The 19978-nt window shown below is 37.1% G+C and overlaps 1 protein-coding gene across 2 annotated transcripts in view; it reads left to right on the plus strand.

The window, feature by feature from the left end:
* Window positions 1-19978, plus strand: part of LOC125238257 (ABC transporter G family member 23) — a 165317-nt gene that overhangs the window by 68001 nt on the left and 77338 nt on the right. Inside the window, exon 1 of one of the 2 annotated variants that reach the window (XM_048145534.1) lies at window positions 2382-2557. The exons of the other annotated variant lie outside the window; for it this stretch is intronic. Within the exon in view, the coding sequence (XP_048001491.1) occupies window positions 2547-2557 (11 nt within the window). The 5' untranslated portion in view covers window positions 2382-2546. Of the gene's footprint in view, window positions 1-2381; window positions 2558-19978 lie in introns of those variants that run through there. 2 annotated transcript variants of the gene reach the window in all.

Below are 19978 nucleotides of genomic sequence, written 5' to 3' on the forward strand. Positions count from 1 at the left end.
CTTTCAGCGTTACCACTGGTCGCATTCACACTCGATGGTCTGTCCAAACACACTACACTCACAGTGTCACTACGTTTGTTCAATCCTTCGTCAGTTTTCCGTAATCATGATGCATGCAACTGCGTCGAAATATCGGGAGCTCGACAAAAATCAAAAAGGTAATCACGGTCTATATCCCGGTCAATATAAGTCTAATGAAAATAACCGTGAATCATTCAAAACTCTCATATATTGATGCTAGCAAATCGCTGCAAAAAAGATAAAAAAAATTACGAAGTAAACTCGAATGCATCTCCAAAGTTGTTTTCGTTGAAGCCCAAATAAAACGAGTAAAATATTTGGCGGCCCTTTCATGGCTATAACTAAGTATATATTATCTCATATTGTAGTTTTTTTTTCTTTTTAAACAGACTATGACGTCAATGCTACGCCTCGGATTCTGTCTGTATATGTATGTGTATATATCTAGAATCAATTAATGTATAAAATTGTAATTTTTTGTCAAAATTGTGTGTCATTCCATGGCGTAAGGTAGTATGGCAAAGCGTGGAATCCTAGGCCATTGTAGAAGTAGAAGCTTTTCACAGTCAACGTCAAAAGTGATTTCCATGGCCAATATTGCACGGTAGTCAATAAGACAGGGTTCTAGTTGCCTAGGATTCAAATTATGTTTTTGAAAGAACCATAGACAACTTTTTACTAACGACATATGACTTAATCGCTTGTCCGTGTTGTCTGAGCTAAGGCCGTACTTTTCCGTAGCGTATTAATCGTGTGGTCAAAAGTTATTTTCGTCTCGAGTTCGTTGAACGGGGAACCTTCTTTTTTAAATACTTTCTTCCTTAAGTCATGTGCTTAAGGTCAGTGTATTAAGCGAAGAGCTTTCTAGACCTTTTTCTGGACCTTGAGAGTCAAGGCAGCCGTATCTGAAGATCTGATCGCAACATACCTATCTTCTTAAAAAAGTCACGAAATATCATAGACAATTTTGAACAGAATGGACTGATATTGAAGGAAAAATGGAACTTTACATAAATAAAACATCAACGACTCTAAATTGTATACTACATACATTTCTGGGGTTTCGAAAATATCTCTAACGATTTTGAAGAAAAAAATTGGTATTAGGGAAATTTTGGAGCGAAAACATGAGCTAGGTTTTATCCCACGGAAAAGAAATTTCTTGAGTTTTAACTTTTAATAGGTTTTTTTGAGTAAAGATTGGTCTCCAGACCCTTTAGCACAACTTGCCTTGTCGCGCGCGAGTCCATACATCAAGCGCGACTTCAACTATGGACTCGCGCGCGACAGGGCAAGTTGTGCTTGTGCTAGAGGGGCAGATATTTTAATGTGATAGAGATCTAGAGACAATTTTTTTCAATGATATAGGCAGCAGCAAACGAGCGGACGAGCTGCCATGGGAAGCAGTCATCGTAGCCCATAAGTTACATCAGGAGAGCCACTTATGCGTTGCCGACCTTTGAGAACCCTAAAAATGACTTATATCGCTTTGGAAACATTTATTTTAAATAATTTTCATTTAACAAAACCAAGAAATATGTATTTAACTATGTTTTGAGAAACATAATTATTTAGTTAGTTTTTTTATATAACTTATTGTTAAGCCAATAATGAGTCATCCTATGACGACTGAGCAAATCTTACGTCGAGACCTGTTTGCGCGTACCTTGGACCTTCGCGAAAACGTTTCATACGTTTTCACATTGCATAAGTTTACAGCGAGCTGGCAGCATATAAAAATCTATTTCAAAATTCTAATTACAATATAGGCACCATACAGTTATTAATATTTAGCTTTTTACAAGTTATAGTCTGGCATAGGTACAGAAGTCAGTAAGAAGCAGGACGATTATACTCCTTGTTTTATGCCAAATTATAAAGGAATGTTTTTCATTTTAACTCTTTACAATAAAATCAAATAACGGTCAGTAGAATTCGCATAACTATTAGTATTGTACATCAGTAGGCCTAGCACATGATTGCCGCGAGAGTATGTCGCCGCGAGATAGACTACCCGTCCTTATGTCATTAATACAGTTAGAAGAAGACGTGTGATCTATCTCGCGGCGACATACTCCCGCGGCCATCATGTGCTAGGCCTACTGATGTGTCTTCGTGTGAGAGGAAAATGAGAACTATAGGTAATTGTAAAGTAGAGAGAAGCAGATATCACCTTTCCTCTTTCCTAGCAATGTTTAAAAATATACTTCCAACTAGCATCAAACAATAGCAAGCAATTAATAAACAGAATCAGGCCGCATGGTTGAGGCAATGAAAAAACCCAGCGAATTAAAACGTTGCCCAAACCGCTTGCGTCACTGGTTGGCACACTGGCCGCTTGCCTTCGCCAGTTAAAAAAAAACTAGCCATAGACAGTCGGCGATCAAACGCGCGCGAATACGGACGTGAGCTGGCCGTCAAGACGAACGCGCGAAAATAAATTCGAATTTTAAAATTTAAAAAATAGTGCTGTGCTCAGTGTTGTGTTGTGTGTGTGTTTATGATACAAGGAAGCTGACAGCATAATGCTTATAACGTGAGTTTTAATAGATAATATTTTAATTACATGGTTTTAATAATTATTCAATTTAATTAATTGTGCGTGATGTGCGAAATTATTTAGACAATAAAAATCAACGTAAGGTTTCATTTTTATTAATAATCAATTATTCATACTTTTTAATAAATAGGTAGTTATTTTAAATGTAATAAAGGTAACGCGTTTAATGAATTAAGGTCAAATTTTAGAACTTTCGTTTCTCAGATTTCTACCTTGAGGTCGATGAAATTTCAATGACAAGCGTCTAGCAGAATCGACCTTTAAAATGCCAATCCAAAAAACTTTTTACATTTTCTCACAAAAAATTGATCCTCTTCATCTGATATTAAATGGAAATAATCTGGGTTAACGAGATCCTCATAAATATCCGAACGCTATACTAGAGTTCACGCAATTTTGCACAGACAGCTTAAAAAGAGCGTATTCCCATCAAAATTTAAAATCCAAATCAATTAAAAATAATGGCAACACGCTCCTCAGGTGTTGCAAGTGTCTATGGGCACCATCAATAAACGTAATACTTTTTTATAATGCTGACACGCTAATTGACATTTTATCGATACAAAAGACGTGCAAAATTAGCTTGTCTTATTGTGCAGTTACGATCGAGGCTTCACAAATATTGACCAACGCACGGAAGGATGATGATTGCTCAGTTGCTCACGTCAGTAACTAGCTCCTTAAGTTGCGAAACCGTCCGCCGGCACGTTTCATAAAAAATATACGCGATCATGAGACGTTGGATTATTAGTTATTACAATGATTGGCGAAGATGCCAGGCTCCTCGATCTTGTGACATCGAAGGGATGACATAAGATGTTTGTTGTGTGCAATGTGACAAGCAATAAAGAGTATGAGTATGAGTTCGACATATTTTTGGAAAGTTGGAGTGTCAGTGTCCCAGCCCTATTTATCAACATACCAAATATGGTAATTCGTTCAGTGGTTCTGTTATTACAATGATTAGCCTTGACACTCTTGACAGTAAAGTAGACTCTTGAAGATTCTTCAGTAGTTCCTTGCAAAGTCCGGAAAATCTTCCAATGTTTAATCACTGTCGCCTGCAGTGTTTCTGGACTATGCAATCCTCAAACATTGAAGAGAAGAGCGTGCTCAAGAAATACCCCTTTGAGGTTTTTAAAAGTTGACAAAAATGCAAAGTTAAACTAAAAGTTTGTAAAAACGTATACTTAGTATTTTTATATTTACAATACTTCCGTGTTATGACGGATTAAAAATTTCACCACCCCCTTTCTTTCCATAGGTGTGAGGCTGGCAACTTGTCACAGCAATGTCACAAATTCATTTATTTCAACCCCTTAATCGCCAAGAATGTTGAGTAGTTTCATGTGCTCTGCCTATCCTTTTATGGGATACGGGCGTAATTGTGTGTACATATGTATGTAGAATACTTCCTTTGACGTCCAAATGATATACAAGATGACAGTTGACGTACAAAACTACAAGAGATTGTGGTGACGCAGTTAATGAGGCTGACCTGGCTGTATCAAGAACGGAAGCAGCGAAGGCAACCGACTCCAAATTGCTAGGTAGCAAGAAAATTCCTGCCATTTGCTGATCGGCAGAGGAATTTCCAAGTGACGATTTATGTAATTAGTTACTTAGTGTAATGTATAAACTACTAATATAGTTCTAGAGGACTATGTATTTCACTCTACAAACAAATTGGTGCCGTGACCAGGATTTTTTATTATTTGTGATTTGGATTGGATGTATCTAGACCATAGATTCGGTCAAACTGCTTCCATGTTCATGATACACGTTATCACAAAGTCATAGTACATACTTATATAGACGCACCCATACAAGGGGCCGATTTTTGAAATTTGACCATTCGATTTCGTGAAATTTGTTCATTTATATCTATCTCCATTCCTAGACATTTTAAAATTAAAAAGGACTGATAATTGTCACTAAATTCCAAATTACTAGCGCTCGTTTTTTGAAAAAAGACTTCCGAATGGCGAAATCGGTCGTTTGAAAATCTGTCCACAGTGGTGAAAAACTGTTCCCTTTGGCCGAACTTGGTTAAATTGGGGTCAACATTATTGCTACGAGCTAATAATATTATGGTTTGCACACTTTGTTCCCGCTATCGATAACATAATGACCTTTTTTTCATAACCATAATTATAATATATTAGAAAGGGATAACACGAATCATCCCTAATTGCTTTTAATTTCACCACTTCCCCCCTTATTCATAAACGTTTACTAAAGTTATTAAGCTGATAAAAATCGTTTCTCCCTTTCCGACTTATTGGTGCGATAGAAAGTGACAAACGATTGTTATCGGCTTGAAAACTTTAGTTAACGTTTATGAATAAGGGGGTTCTTAGTAACCAATAGTTATATCTCTCCAACTTGCACATCAAAAGTGGTACCAGGTTTTTAAAAAACTACCTGATTTTGACTTCTTTATTGAAAAGACGAGTAAAAAGCAAAAGCTTCGTGTTTTCCATGGGGCAAGGCAAAACCCATGTCGATAGTTGATAAATACCAAGGGCTTTCGTTTCTGTCGGTTTTTTTAAAGGTTAAACGAGAATGCCTTGCGGCAAGATCACTCGTTGCACGACCACTTTTGTTGAAAGATGTTAAGTATCAAAACTATCTTTATACACAGGTAATTTTGGATGCTTTCTTTGGCGATGTGTGTTGTATTATATGTACCTCTATAATCACAGAATTCATAATAGTACAAATACAGAAGGCTCACTCCCTTTGTATTCACAAAATGCCGCCATTCCGGACCGAACGCGAACAGCCGACATTGAATTCTGTCTGTTTTAAGCATTCCGCAATTTTCGAATTTAACGCGAACGAAGCCGCAGGCAAAGGCTAGTGAAATAATAAAATAGTACATTACGATACAAGGGCGATAAAAAAAAAAATTACAGATGGTGTTTTTTTTACGCACTAGTGCGAGAAGTGGTTAATTATTCGTCAGGTCAGGTCGTACCTTCGGAGGGCCATCTGTTCTGAAAAACGTCGTACGATACTCGTGCGAAAAGGAAATTCGTAATTCGTGTCGATTTAAAACACTCCCTTCGGTTTTGTTTTAATTTATCGCCACTCGTTTCGAACTTCCTTTTTTACGCACTTGTATCGTAATGTACTATTATATGCTTGTAAACGTAAGTTAGAAGAAAGTGCAACCGCAAAGATATAAGATAATAACAACCACGGATCGTTGGGCAATCTTACCCAAGATTCATTTTGTTGAGTCATGCGTTTGCGCCGTTTCTGGGTCGCCTGCGCAGCCGTCATTAATCTAATGTTAATATCCACATTATTTTAATATAAATACTTGAAATGTAATATAGTTAATGGTAGCTAGACTATTATCTTTATGAGTTCCAAGTAATAGGAATGTAAGATTTGGTTGTTTTACTGAGATTTTCTGTTAATATATTCTATTTATTTATATTTCCTGAATCCTTATGGATACGATTACGTATCGATTCAGATTACGGTTAGGATACTTAAGCTGAATTTAGTACGTTTTCACATTATCCGATCCGATATCGGATGTAGAACCGATATTCCATTTATTTAAGCCGCTATCTTTGACTTTTGCCTTTGAAATCCTTCCCAATTCCAATATCGGATCGGATAATGTGAAAACGCACTTACACCTGCAAGTTATTGCTGCAAGTTTTGAAGCAAAGGCATATGCGAGAAAGAGAAGCAGATATTTTCCTCCCACTCTTACCCATAGTTGCGTCTCAAAACATGCAGATGTTAATTTAGCTTTGCACCTCGATTCGAGCAAGTCTTATAAGGTTACAAACGGCGACAAAATGTCAACGTCAAAAGTATCTTCACAAAGAAACATCACTATTGACACTGAAAGTTACGTCTCCGTGTGACATCGTATAAAAACTATTCACATTGGCTGTATTCAAAGTAGGATAAAAATTTTTTTTCGCAAAAAATTTTTTTATTTTTGTATGGAGATTCGACCGATTCGCGCGGCCCGGCTCATACAAAAGTGAAAATTTTTTTACCGAAAAAAAAATTTTCTTCTACTTTTTAGGGTTCCGTAGTCAACTAGGAACCCTTATAGTTTCGCCATGTCTGTCTGTCCGTCCGTCCGTCCGTCCGTCCGTCCGTCCGTCCGTCCGCGGATAATCTCAGTAACCGTTAGCACTAGAAAGCTGAAATTTGGTACCAATATGTATATCAATCACGCCAACAAAGTGCAAAAATAAAAAATGGAAAAAAATGTTTTATTAGGGTACCTCCCCTACATGTAAAGTGGGGGCTGATATTTTTTTTCATTCCAACCCCAACGTGTGATATATTGTTGGATAGGTATTTAAAAATGGATAAGGGTTTACTAAGATCGTTTTTTGATAATATTAATATTTTCGGAAATAATCGCTCCTAAAGGAAAAAAAAGTGCGTCCCCCCCCCTCTAACTTTTGAACCATAAGTTTAAAAAATATGAAAAAAATCAAAAAAGTAGAACTTTATAAAGACTTTCTAGGAAAATTATTTTGAACTTGATAGGTTCAGTAGTTTTTGAGAAAAATACGGAAAACTACGGAACCCTACACTGAGCGTGGCCCGACACGCTCTTGGCCGGTTTTCCTGATAAGAATACGATACTGAGTACGCCCTTAAACGGATCACCAACATTTTTGTTACACTCTGTATATTTAAATAAGAGTAGGAACGACCATTCGTTTATTGTATAACCGGAACGTTCTAAATAGTTGGTCGTGACAATGTCACCCACTTAGTGGTTTTGTTAACGTAAGCGGCTTGCTTTCTGTTAAAACTAACTGTTTTTTACCCGATTATGTAGCGATTAGTATTTAAGACGACCGGTCTGGCTCAGTCGGTAGTGACCCTGTCTGCTAAGCCGCGGTCCTGGGTTCGAATCCCGGTAAGGGCATTTATTTGTGTGATGAGCACAGATATTTGTTCCTGGGTCATGGATGTTTTCTATGTATATAAGTATGTATTTATCTATTTAAGTATGTATATCGTCGCTTAGCACCCATAGTACAAGCTTTGCTTTGCTTTGCTTTGCTTTGTTTGGGGCTAAGTTGATCTGTGTAAGGTGTCCCCAATATTTATTATATTTCATGTACTGAGAAATATTACATCGGTAATACAAAATGTTTAATCCATACTTCCATACTTATATTATAAATGGGAACGTGTGTGTGTCTGTTTGTTTGTCCGTCTTTCACGGCAAAACGGAGCGACGAATCGACGAGATTTTTTCGGTGGAGATAGTTGAAGGGATGGAGAAACATAGGCTACTTTTTGTCTCTTTCTAACGCGAGCGTGGCCGCGGGAAAAAGCTAGTATATAATAATCTTAAGTTGAAAAAATCGCTTCAGTTTGAAAGATTACATAATTGACTAAATAAAAGGCGTATAAAGGTTGTGGATATAACACCAAATGGAAGTAAGTATGACAAGTTTTTTCTTATATTTAATGAAAATTATCAAAAATTTTGTGTTTTAGTCAAATGCGCTATTTTGTTTTCTCAATAATAACTAACTTTCATTAATAAATATGACGCAATTTTAAATCTCCTGAATTTTCCACCAAGAAATGACTCAACGTTTAATTGCGACGATGTGTCCTTTTTATTTCATATATTAAGGAAAGAGATGCTTATATCCCGATAACCAAGTCAAAAGCCGATACGATAATTAAGTTGATATTATTTAAGCGTATGGTGTATACTTGCAGGCAATTAATATTATAAGTCGACATCCAGGTTACGCAACCAACCGATCGCGTCAGGTGTCAAATTGGTATAGAGATCCATCGGGCTGCCTTGGAAACGTCTCTTAGGGCATCGTTCGACTATGTGCTGGGTAGTTTGATCCTCAAGGCCGCAGTCACATAACGGACTCTCGTTCCATCCCCATTTGTATCGCATGTGATTGCATCTGCCATGACCCGTGCGAAGTTGATATACAAACGTCATAAATGTCATAATAAAACTGATAAACACACAAACTGTATACATACGGTCGTATTACGGTCACATTAAACGTCACGAGTTACGCGACGGCCGGCCGCATACTCGTAACAGCGGAACTGAAACTGGACCCGATCGAGAGCACAGAATCACTGTATCTGTATACATATATACCTACGCTTAGCAAATTTGCCCAGTTTTATACATTCATACATACAAATCACGCCTGTATGACCTGTATCCCATAAACGGGTAGGCAGAGCACATGAAACTACTCAAGTTTCAGTGACACACATTAGGCTGGCAAATAAATCGGAAAAAAATGAAACTGTGACATTGCACTGACAGGTTACCAGCCTCTCGCCTATGCCACAATTTAACCCATATCCCACAGTCGACTTCTGCGACACCCACGGGAAGAAAGGGGGTGGGCAAATACTTAACCCGTTACCACACGGGCTAAGTTCTATATGATAATAATACCTGCTCATAGAATCTGCAAGTTAACTCTTTCTCAGTATACTTTCTTATAATAACCTAACCACAAAATTAAAATTTTGAAAAAAACCCCGATCGCGTCATAGTGGGCCCATTTTCATGAAACATGGCTAAGTACAGTCCCGACTAACTCAGCTTTCAGACAAAAAAACTAAATCTAAATCGGTTCATCCGTTCGGGAGCTACGATGCCACAGACAGACACACACACAGACAGACAGACAGACACGTCAAACTTATAACACACGTTTTTGCGTCGGGGTTTAAAAACTAAAAATTACAATATTACAAAATTTTAATCAAGAAGATTTTTTTACCCATCACTTATGTTTAAATATGTCAATAATTAAAATCCATCAAATTCCTATAGTTTAACTTGAAAGGTTGTCCAGGAACAATGGTCGTGAGAGTTCCTCGGGCCTTGACCAAGTTTGCACAATACAAACATGTGAGCATTATTTAATAAGCTTGTATAAGCCTTTCAATATCCTTACTTAGCATTTTAAACAAATATTTCTTAATTATACAGCGTGTAAACGTAATACGGGCGATAAATGAAACCAGGCATATAATTAATTAGTGTTATCATTAATTGAGAGTTGTTTTTGAGTTACTCTTAATTTTCACCCCATAATGAATTTTTGAAAAATTTCCCAGCAGCAATGTACTGTAAACGTGGTTGCGATGGCAGTTAATGACAACTGTCGACAAGAGTTCAACGCAAGTGTGTTTGCATTACACTGGGGGCCGAATTTCCGCTTTTTTTTAGTGCCATGATTTGGTTGAACGTCTATATTTTATGCCTTAGGAACTTTGTTTTTTGTTTATTATTTAAAGTATGGGATATTAAAAAAACAAAAAAAAAGATTTATGATTTTTAAACACCCTTTATTGAATTCCGTTAACTTTAGATCAAATACAATTAATTTGTCTAAGAAACTAGCGTCTTAACTCTAACGACGAGTATTTAACGAATTTATTCGAGTTATTAAAAAAATGAAAATAATTACTGAACACGTGTGTGAATTTACCCAAAAACGCAAAATTTATTTTTTCGAGGAATATTTAAATTTTAGATTTTTTTTGGTGACCCCCGTGTGGTGACGGGTTAAGAATTTCACCACCCCCTTTCTTCCCGTGGGTGTCGTAGAAGTCGACTGTGGGATATGGGTTAAATTGTGGAGTAGGCGAGAGGCTGGCAACCTGTCACTGCAATCTCACAATTTGGATTTCTTTCAACCCCTTTTTGCCAAGAGTGGCACTGAAACTTAGTAGTTCATGTGCTCTGCCTACCCCTTAATGGGATACAGGCGTGATTATATGTATGTGTATGTATGTATGTAGATTTTTTTTTCATATGTGCGCGCGTTGAAGTCTTTTGTACTGAAAATTTGGCTGAAGCGCGTATGAGTTTCAGAAGACTTTAGTTTTTAATTCACAGTTTATTTCAAGTACTTTTCATTGCAAAAATATTCCTATTATACAAAAATCACGCATAACTAATAAAGCAACAAAAACTAAATAAAAACTTCTTCAAATATATTTCCGTATAAATCACAATAACCTATAACGTAAACAAAGTGTTTATTGATGGATCCTTCGTTTTTTATTAGTACATATTATTGGTAAACAAATTATCTACATATGTGTAGTTCTCCAGTAAAAGATCATCATAATTTCAGCCATTAATCGCCTACTGCTGAGCATAGGCCTCCCTTCGTGTACGCCACTTATCCCGGTCCTGGGCTAATCTCATCCAGAAGCGTCCATCCAACGAGCCAACGGATGCCAGGCGCTTCTTTTTTTCGTTTTCGTTTCTTACATCCGCTCCGACATTTTGGTCCACCTGCCATCACTCTGCCTGGCAACATGCCCCCCCCCCCCCAATCCCATTTGAGTTTGGAAATGACGTAAAGATACCAGATAGCACATATGTTCCGAAAAACTCATTGGTAAGAGCCGGGGCCCGGGGTTCAGTTATTATTCGTATACATATACAAGCAAATTTCGTCCTTGGTAATACGACTATGTGGGACCTTTTATTTGAGAACGTCACATACACGTGTAATTTTCCTCTTTTTTTACCATCCCGGACTTTGGACTTTCACTTCTCAATGCCGTAATACCCTACATAGGCTCATTTTAACTGGTTATGTTTATTTATAGCTTTAAAATTTTGAATAAAATTACAGGTGAAGGCCGATTCGAATAAAGTTTTGATGTAAAATTAATATCAAAATTGTGCGAAATCTCCTTTTTCTGTAAATTTACTTCTCTCCTTACTCTCTAGATATTGGCACAATTGAAAATATTTTATGTTAGCTACAACTTTAGTTATACCACTTACTTGACTTTTTTTAAATTATTATCAGAGTTAGGAGCATAAAAAATATGCCAAATACTTTTTGCGAAGAGTGGCACTGAAACTTTGTAGTTCTTGTTCTCTGCCTACCCCTTTAAGGGATACAGGCGTGATTATATGTATATGTATGTATGTAGTTTAATATGGGCCTAAAATAGAAACTGGCTTTCATCACTTCCGACTCCTAAAAATTGACTTAAGTTGGTTCAAAAACACTTATGTTCAAACACCATTCACCTATTACACATTATACTATAGAGAAGTGCCACAGTTTTTACATAATTATCATAATTGCTTTCGCAAGTTGTTGTTTTCCTCGTTCGCAACCATCTTGTAATAGTTGTAATCGCCCTGTTTGTTATAATAATGCAATTGTGTCTTGTTCTTATAGTTAGCTTGAATGTTACGTCGATAATAATACTTTTGATGTGAGATTATAATATTTTGTTAGTACGAAAAACGTTTGAAAAAAAAAATAGTTCTTTTTTCTAAGTTTAAAACAAAAAAAAAATAGTTTATTGATTGAAAAGTCAATATTAAATCGCAGAAGAAAAAAATTATGACAAATTTTGTTGGCCACCCTGTATACCTCAGAAAAGAATTTAGATATGATTAGACTTATGTTTTGACTACTGAAATTTTAAATTTAGAACTAAGTACAAAAATCGCTCAATAGCACTACTTTTTAAATATTTTTTTAAACCAAAAATTAATTACTATGTATTTTGAATCAGTTTTTAGGGTTCCGTACCAAAAAGGTACAACAGGAACCCTTATGGTGCGACTCTGTCCGTCTGTCACATTGTTAAATATCTTGAGAATGACTTATGCTATCGATATGAAATTTGGAATAGTTATAAACATTGTGAACCTGTACAAGTTGAAAGATTTTTTTTTTAATTAATTAATATAAATGATAGAAAATGGCCAAAATGAAAGGGGGGAAAACTGAAAATTTCAAGTAACTAGGTCAAGTGGGGTATCGTTAGAAAGAGCTCAAACTTTACATATCAAAACTATTTTTTTTTCTGTCACTGCATGCATGACAATAAAGCACATCCATACTAATATTATAAATGGGAAAGTGTGTATGTCTGTTTGTTTGTCCGCGTTTCACGGCAAAACGGAGCGACGAATTGACGTGATTTGTTAAGTGGAGATTTTTATAGGGACGGAGAGTGACATAGGCTACTTTTTGTCTCTTTCTAACGCGAGCGAAGCCACGGGCAAAAGCTAGTTTTAAATATAATTGTTTCACAAACTGTACACAGCTGAACAATTGCAATATTTGCAATGTGCATCATAAAATGCATAAAGACGACTATTAAACATTTTGCGCCACCGTCAGTGCTCAGTGTAGACCAGCCATTCTCAAAGTGTGCTCCGCGGACCCCTAGGGCTCCGCAAAGCCTCTCTGGGGCTCCGTGTGAATTTTGGGTACCTGATATGCAACTTCAACTCTCTTCCATAAAACTAAATATTCACCAATTGTTAAAAAATAAAAAACAGTTCCATGTAATACCTCACATTAGAATCTAATGATTAGATTTGACTATCATGATTGCTTATTAAAATAAAGATTGCAATAAAAATAAAAAATAAGGGTTCCGTCAGATGTTTTACTTTATAAAAGGGTTCCATGGGAAAATAAGTTTGAGAACCGCTGGTAGCCGCCAGCCGGTGGTTGGGAACCGCCGCCATAGCCCTATTTTTTGCGCTTCGCAAAAATTTGCCAAGTCATGATTACGGCGCCTAGTTTTGGAATCATTTATGCAACGGTGTTTATAATCAGGTAGGTATGTTATTTATAGACTTACAAGTCTATTCGAACGCAGACTGATATCAAAATGGTATTTAAATAATACGTTTTAGTTATCGTGTGGTTATCGTACTCGTCCTTACATGTAGTACGAGTATTAGTAGTAAAACATACTCATACTCATTTATTTATAATTCTTTCCCATCACGGAACAATGGTGTTCCGGACGTTTGGGAGGCGTGCGCGGGGCCGAAGCCAACGCGTAGAGGCCCTTTTGACACTAAGCGACGATACTCATAAATAGATAAATACATACTTATATACATAGAAAACATCCATGACTCAGGGACAAATATCTGTGCTCATCACAGAAATAAATACTTTTACCGGGATTCTAACCCAGGACCGGGGCTTAGCAGGCAGGGTTACCGACTGAGCCAAACCGGTCGTCAAAATAATATATCGCATTCGGCCCGTGACTTTAAATATATCATTCTCATTTCAATGTAGGCTTGATTTGGTCTAGTAACCTGTTTCGGTACTTGCACAACCGTGTTTATAATTAGACATGTTTGCAACGTCGTATAAAATTAGACAAGATATAGACGTAGTAAAAAACGTTCGGTCTGAGAACATCACGGACTTTTTGTATGCAAGGACATGTAATAAGATTTGTGCAATGCGTAATGTATATGATTTTAGCATAGCTTTAGTGATTTTTGTAACGTATGTAGTAATTAGGTACATATATTAAATCTGCATAATAGAAGCTACGAATTTACGACATATGATATTTAATATGACCGTGATGTAAGGCGATTATTAGTGTTCTTTTATTTTTAACCCCAGACGCAAAAACGACGGGGTGTTATAAGTTTGACGTGTCTGTCTGTCTGTCCGTATATCTGTCTGTCTGTTTGTCTGTCTGTGGCATCGTAGCTCCCGAACGGATAAACCGATTTAGTTTTTTTTTGTCTGAAAGCTGAGTTAGCCGGGAGTGTCCTTAGCCATGTTTCATGAAAATCGGTCTACTATGTCGCAGTCGGGGTTTTTTTTTCAAAATTTCAATTTTGTGTCTAGGTTATCTAGTTATTGGTATAGATGAATAATTCATATTTTAATTTATAAGATATTTTATTAGATAATTTCGATATTTAGTGGTTAATCGCATGTTCTGTGGGTTTATGTCATAAACAAATACACATAAAATATATTGTTTCCGATTAATTCTAATCCTTGTTAGAATTTTTCATTCTCCATTATTTACTTGTCAGAGACCCGATGGTTAACTGGTAGAGAATGCAATTAGGCATTAAGTCTGCCATTTGTACATATTTGTTTTTTGTGCAATAAAGTTTAAATAAATAAGTAAAAATCAATTGTAAAATATAAACATCATGGTGGTTTTTCTCAAACTTGGCCTTACACTGTCGTGTCCGTATAAACGTAGACCTCTAAACCCCACTTCTCCCATGGTCTCACGCTAAATTAAATTTGCCCAACGCAATAAACATATAATGTTAAACAAACAGTACGTTTAGGACCTTGGGCCGGACACACAGACGGACGGCCTTCTTCGTACGCGGAAAGCTGTGGATTAAATATTATGCATCTAGAGGTTAGAATGTACTTATTTAAATGGAGTTGAAGCCAGTTTTAAACCGATGATCGAAAACGTTATTTTTGACTGCAACCACTCAGAATAACCAGTAGCAGTCCCACGAACAGATATTTGTCATCATACAAATAAATGCGCTTTTCGGCATTGTGGATTGCTAGTTGCCGAGGGAAACAGACCAAATGATACTGGGACCACAGAATATATAAATAAATAAAAAATAAATAAATATTGGGGACACCTTACACTTAGCCCCAAACTACGCAAAGCTTGTACTATGGGTGCTAAGCGACGATATAACATACTTAAATAGATAAGTACATACTTATATACATAGAAAACATCCATGACTCAGGAACAAATGTCTGTGCTCATCACAAACAAATGCCCTTATCGGAATTCGAACCCAGGACCGCGGCTCAGCAGGCAGGGTCACTACCGACTGAGCCAGACCGGTCGTTAATATAAAAGCGCAAGTGCTGGGACCCAAAAAAGCCTTCACGAAGCTTCCATTCAGGATATTGGAACTTTGAGATCTAAGACCTACTGGCTGAAAATAATATCATGGGGGATACTAGCTTACAGACTCCGTCGGCTAAGCCATCTTGAGAGAATGGATAAATGGGCGTGTGGTCTAGTGGTAAAGACGTTAGCCGCGTAAGCTGAAGACCCGGGTTCGATTCCCGGCTCGGCCACCAGTGGGCCTTGCCGTTTTTTCTTTCGTGTATGATGTCTATTTCAATTTATATATAGTAGTGTGACTGCTTAGAAAAAAAAGAAAAGAAAAAATCAAAAAATATTCAATAAAATTATTTAATTTGTTCCCTAGTTGTATAGAATGGATAAATATTGAAGCGAGAAGGGACTTGGGCTAGGATCTAAGCTGTCTATGACAAATTCTTTCACCAAATAGCTGTAGTTTATTAAGTAACTAGTGTTTGCCCGCGGCTTCGCTCGCGTTAGAAAGAGACAAAAAGTAGCCTATGTCACTCTCCGTCCCTTCAACTATCTCCACTTAAAAAATTACGACAATCCGTCGCTCCGTTTTGCCGTGAAAGACGGACAAACAAACAGACACACACACTTTCCCATTTATAATATTAGTACGGATATGGTCAGTGCATGAAGAAGCAGAAGACGACACCGCACGTAAAAACAAGACTGCAAAACAAGTGACAACGCGACATTGATGACATCGCATGTACGTTCCAATTTTGAATTTCCTTTTGAATTTCGAACGAGAATTCTGAAATCATCGAAGGGCCTATGTCGCTTGAAATTTTATCACTTATCCACGTGGATAAAGGATCCGTCACGTTCTGGCAAATATGTAAGTGTGAGAGTGACAGATGACTTATCAACGTTGATCTAAATAGATATATAAAAGAAGAAACTGACTGACTGACATATCAACGCACAGCCGAAACCGCTGGTCCTGGAGATTCCAAATTTGGTCGGTTCATCTTTACTTGTCCTATCATGTAAACAAACGAAACGTCAAATATGATCGATGATTAATATCGATCGTTCCTAACGATAAGTTGTAACATTACGACTCATTGACAATCTAGACTTTATAATGTCAGGAGTTTTTGATGTCATCCGTTCGTAATTACAACTATTGATGAAAATCGTTTTAGAAATGATATTTTTCAGTGGTTTTTTGATTGATTTCAATACCTTGTGAGTTTATTTAAGTGTATAATAACATTTTTCTACTCCAGCACTTAAATCTGTCAATTAGATTATTGTCAGCGGTATCCAAATTAAGTTCATTTGAGTAACGATGAGAAAGTCTATTTGTCTATAGGTTCATAGGATTACTGCTAGCAGTAATCATATGAATATAGGAGTTCTGTTAATTTTTTTTTAAAAGCACAACTTCCATTTATCAGGTATGTTTTCATTTACAGTAATAAGTAACTTTTAATAAATAATATAATATTTAGGTTCATAATTTAAATCAAGATGAAAAAATAAACTTAAATGCGTTTTACATATTAGATATTGCAAAACAAAGGTAAAAATCATAAGTTTATCCAATAATTTTACATTCGACATTTAAATATTCTTGAACGCAACCACATTTTTCGTAATTGAAAACCGGCTTATTTTCTATTTCTCTTGTCTATGGTATGTTTGACATTTGTAAACTTATCACGAAACTATTTGAACTATTTCGGTGGTGTGTAGTTTGTTTTGATTCGACGTTATTGTGCAAAAACATAAGTAATTATGAGTGATTCTGGTGAAAAATGCACTTCCGAAGAAATCAAGGCTATGGGCGCTCAAAGTGACTGACAATTTGTTACATGAAAAGTCAGATAAAGCGTACCAAAAATGTTATGATTGTTTTGACATGGAAATTGCAAAAAAATGTTTCAACTTTCTCTGAAACGGCGTTGTTGGCATATTTTGAAGAATTGTGCAACAAGTTCTCGCCATCAACATTGTGGACAGAATACTCAATGCTACGACGATCCACACAAATATTCCCATTCATTACATGAAGTAAGTAACTAACCCATTTTATTATTCTCGAATAGGTATGTATGTGGCTGTCGTAGAAAAAGTATAGTATACAATCGTAACATTATGAAGGCTATAAAAGTCTCGTACCTTACTTAGGCCACTCGGCAAGCCTTCGTGGCCTAACCGCGGTACTCAACTTTTATAGCCTTCATAACGTTACCGTTATATAATATACTATTTTAGTAATGGTTAATGTGCAATTCCAGAGAAAAGTGAGATAATGTTTTCCAGCAGTGTTTGTTTACATGATTGGACAAGTAAGGTTGAACTGAGTTTAGAGGTGCATTAAGAAAAGATTTTTCAAAATTCACCTCCTAAAGGGGTGAAATGGGGATCCAAAGTTTGTATGGAAAAACAAGATTAGATTAGTAGGCGGGAGAAGCCGCGGGAAAAAGCTAGTAAGTAATAATAAATAAGAAAAGAGATAAATAAATGAAATAATAATAAATATTATAGGACATTCTTACAGAGATTGACTGAGGCCCACGATAAGCTCAAGAAGGCTTGTGTTGCGGGTACTCAGACAACGATATACATAATATATAAATACTTATATACATAGAAAACATCCATTACTCAGGAACAAATATCTGTGCTCATCACACAAATAAATGCCCTTACCGGGATTCGAACCCGGGACCGCGGCGCAGCAGGCAGGGTCACTACAGAATGCGCCAGACAGGTCGTTCAAAATAAGTGATAAAATTGGAAGCTTCTATACAGACACGTTCTATACTGTGGTAATATGGGCTAGCTCACTGTCCATGACTACCCCATCCGGCGGTTTCTCTCGCCTTGAGCGCTCGTTGGCATGCGCGGGCGCCGGTGTTGCTTCACGGCCTTGTCGGACACTCATCATGCTCATGCGCTGACACGTACTGTCTTTGGAACTAAAAACAAATTATAAATAGGAGGTACAGGTATACAATAAGACAAGTCATCTTGTACCATTTGCCATTGTAGATTTACAACGCGGTGTGGCTATAGACCAACCCGCTGGGTGGACGGCAGTGTTAAGAGGATACGGTAGCGAAAATGCTAAAATGGAAAGGAGCCCCCCTTTCAACTTGAGAATTTTAGTAAAATATACAAGTGTTATTAACTAGATTTATCGAAAAAAAATTGTCCATTAAGAATAACTCAGTCAAAAGATATTTCAAAATAATCTTTAAAATCGAAGTTCCGTTCTCGACTCTTTCCTCCTTCAAAACTTAATCAATCGGAACGAAATTTGAGAATCTGAATAACAATGAAATAATATATGTCGGACCGTCTTTTTTGGTTAATTGTTACCAATCTTGAGTATCACACCATTCACACCTTTTTTTGCGCTAATGGCTACAATGAAAAAGGCAGTTAATGGAAATTTTTGATTGGCTCTAGAGTCTTTAAAAAGCAGAATATCAAAAAAATCAAAACGGTCCGACACAGATAAAAATAATAACAATCTGTGTTGAAAAAATCATTGCTCTATCTTCAAAAACCAGGGAGGAAATAGTCGAGAGCGTTTGTATGGAGAATTGACCCCTACCGTATCGTCTTAAGAAGGCCTGTCAGGGATTAACACAGGTGCCTATTATTGAGAGTATTAGGACTGCAGAAGACCATGCTTATTAAAGAGCGTTGGTGCACAAAATAACGACCTTATATGGTCGCGACCCTCAGCCAAAAGTACTGTCTTTGCAGTATGTAAAAACAAATTATAAATACGAGTACTCACGAAACGCTCACGATAATATCTCTTTCGTAGCTATCTATCTCCTATCGCTCTTGCGTATTGGCGCGACAGATCCAGACTACATTTCTGCGGCGTTTCGGTAGCATTTCGCGTCGCCTACGGGGACAGGGTGCGTAGCCGAATGGCAGAAACGCTCACGAAACGATCGTAGATATCTATCTCTATCGCTCTTGCGTATTGGCGCGACAGAGCCAGGGTGCGTAGCCGAATGGCACAAACGCTCACGAAACGCTCACGAAACGAAACGCTAGTAGACATCTATCCCTATCGCTCTTGAGTATTGGCGCGACAGAGCCGGACTACGTTTCGTTTTCGTTTGGCGTCGGAGAAATGCCATTCGGCTACGGGACCAGACTAGCTTAGCTTTCGCGGCGTTTCGTTTTCGTTTCGCGTCGCAGAAATGCCATTCGGCTCCGGGGCCTGGTATATCAATCATTTTGTACAATTTGTCGTTGAAGCTTTAACTCTATGGGTTGGCTAGCCACCAGCGACTTCCTCGCACAAAATATCAGCATTATTGATAGGTACAGTGAAGAAATGTCGCGCCGATTTCGGGTTGGTCTCAGCTCAGTTTTGTGGTTTGACCTATACATTTACCCCTTAAAATTATTAAAAGTTACTTATCAAACACCCATAAAAGACTATGTTTACTTCATTAAACAAAGACACACGCTATAGTCGAATTAATAACATATATAATTCGTTACCGAGGGTCGGATAAGTGGGACGATATTCGACCTACATCGTCCTACGATTGTTGAATATTTGAGCAAAATTACTTGCCATATCGCGGACAGATGTACCTACTTACAAAGAAACCTAGGGATCCAAATGAAAATCTTATTTTTTGTAAACGTTTCAATAAGAATACTTTTATTACGCGGGCGAAGCCGCGGGTAAAAGCTAGTAAACAATAAGTAAGA

This window comes from Leguminivora glycinivorella, chromosome 23, assembly GCF_023078275.1.
Source record: "Leguminivora glycinivorella isolate SPB_JAAS2020 chromosome 23, LegGlyc_1.1, whole genome shotgun sequence".
Classification (NCBI taxonomy): Eukaryota; Metazoa; Arthropoda; class Insecta; order Lepidoptera; family Tortricidae; genus Leguminivora; species Leguminivora glycinivorella.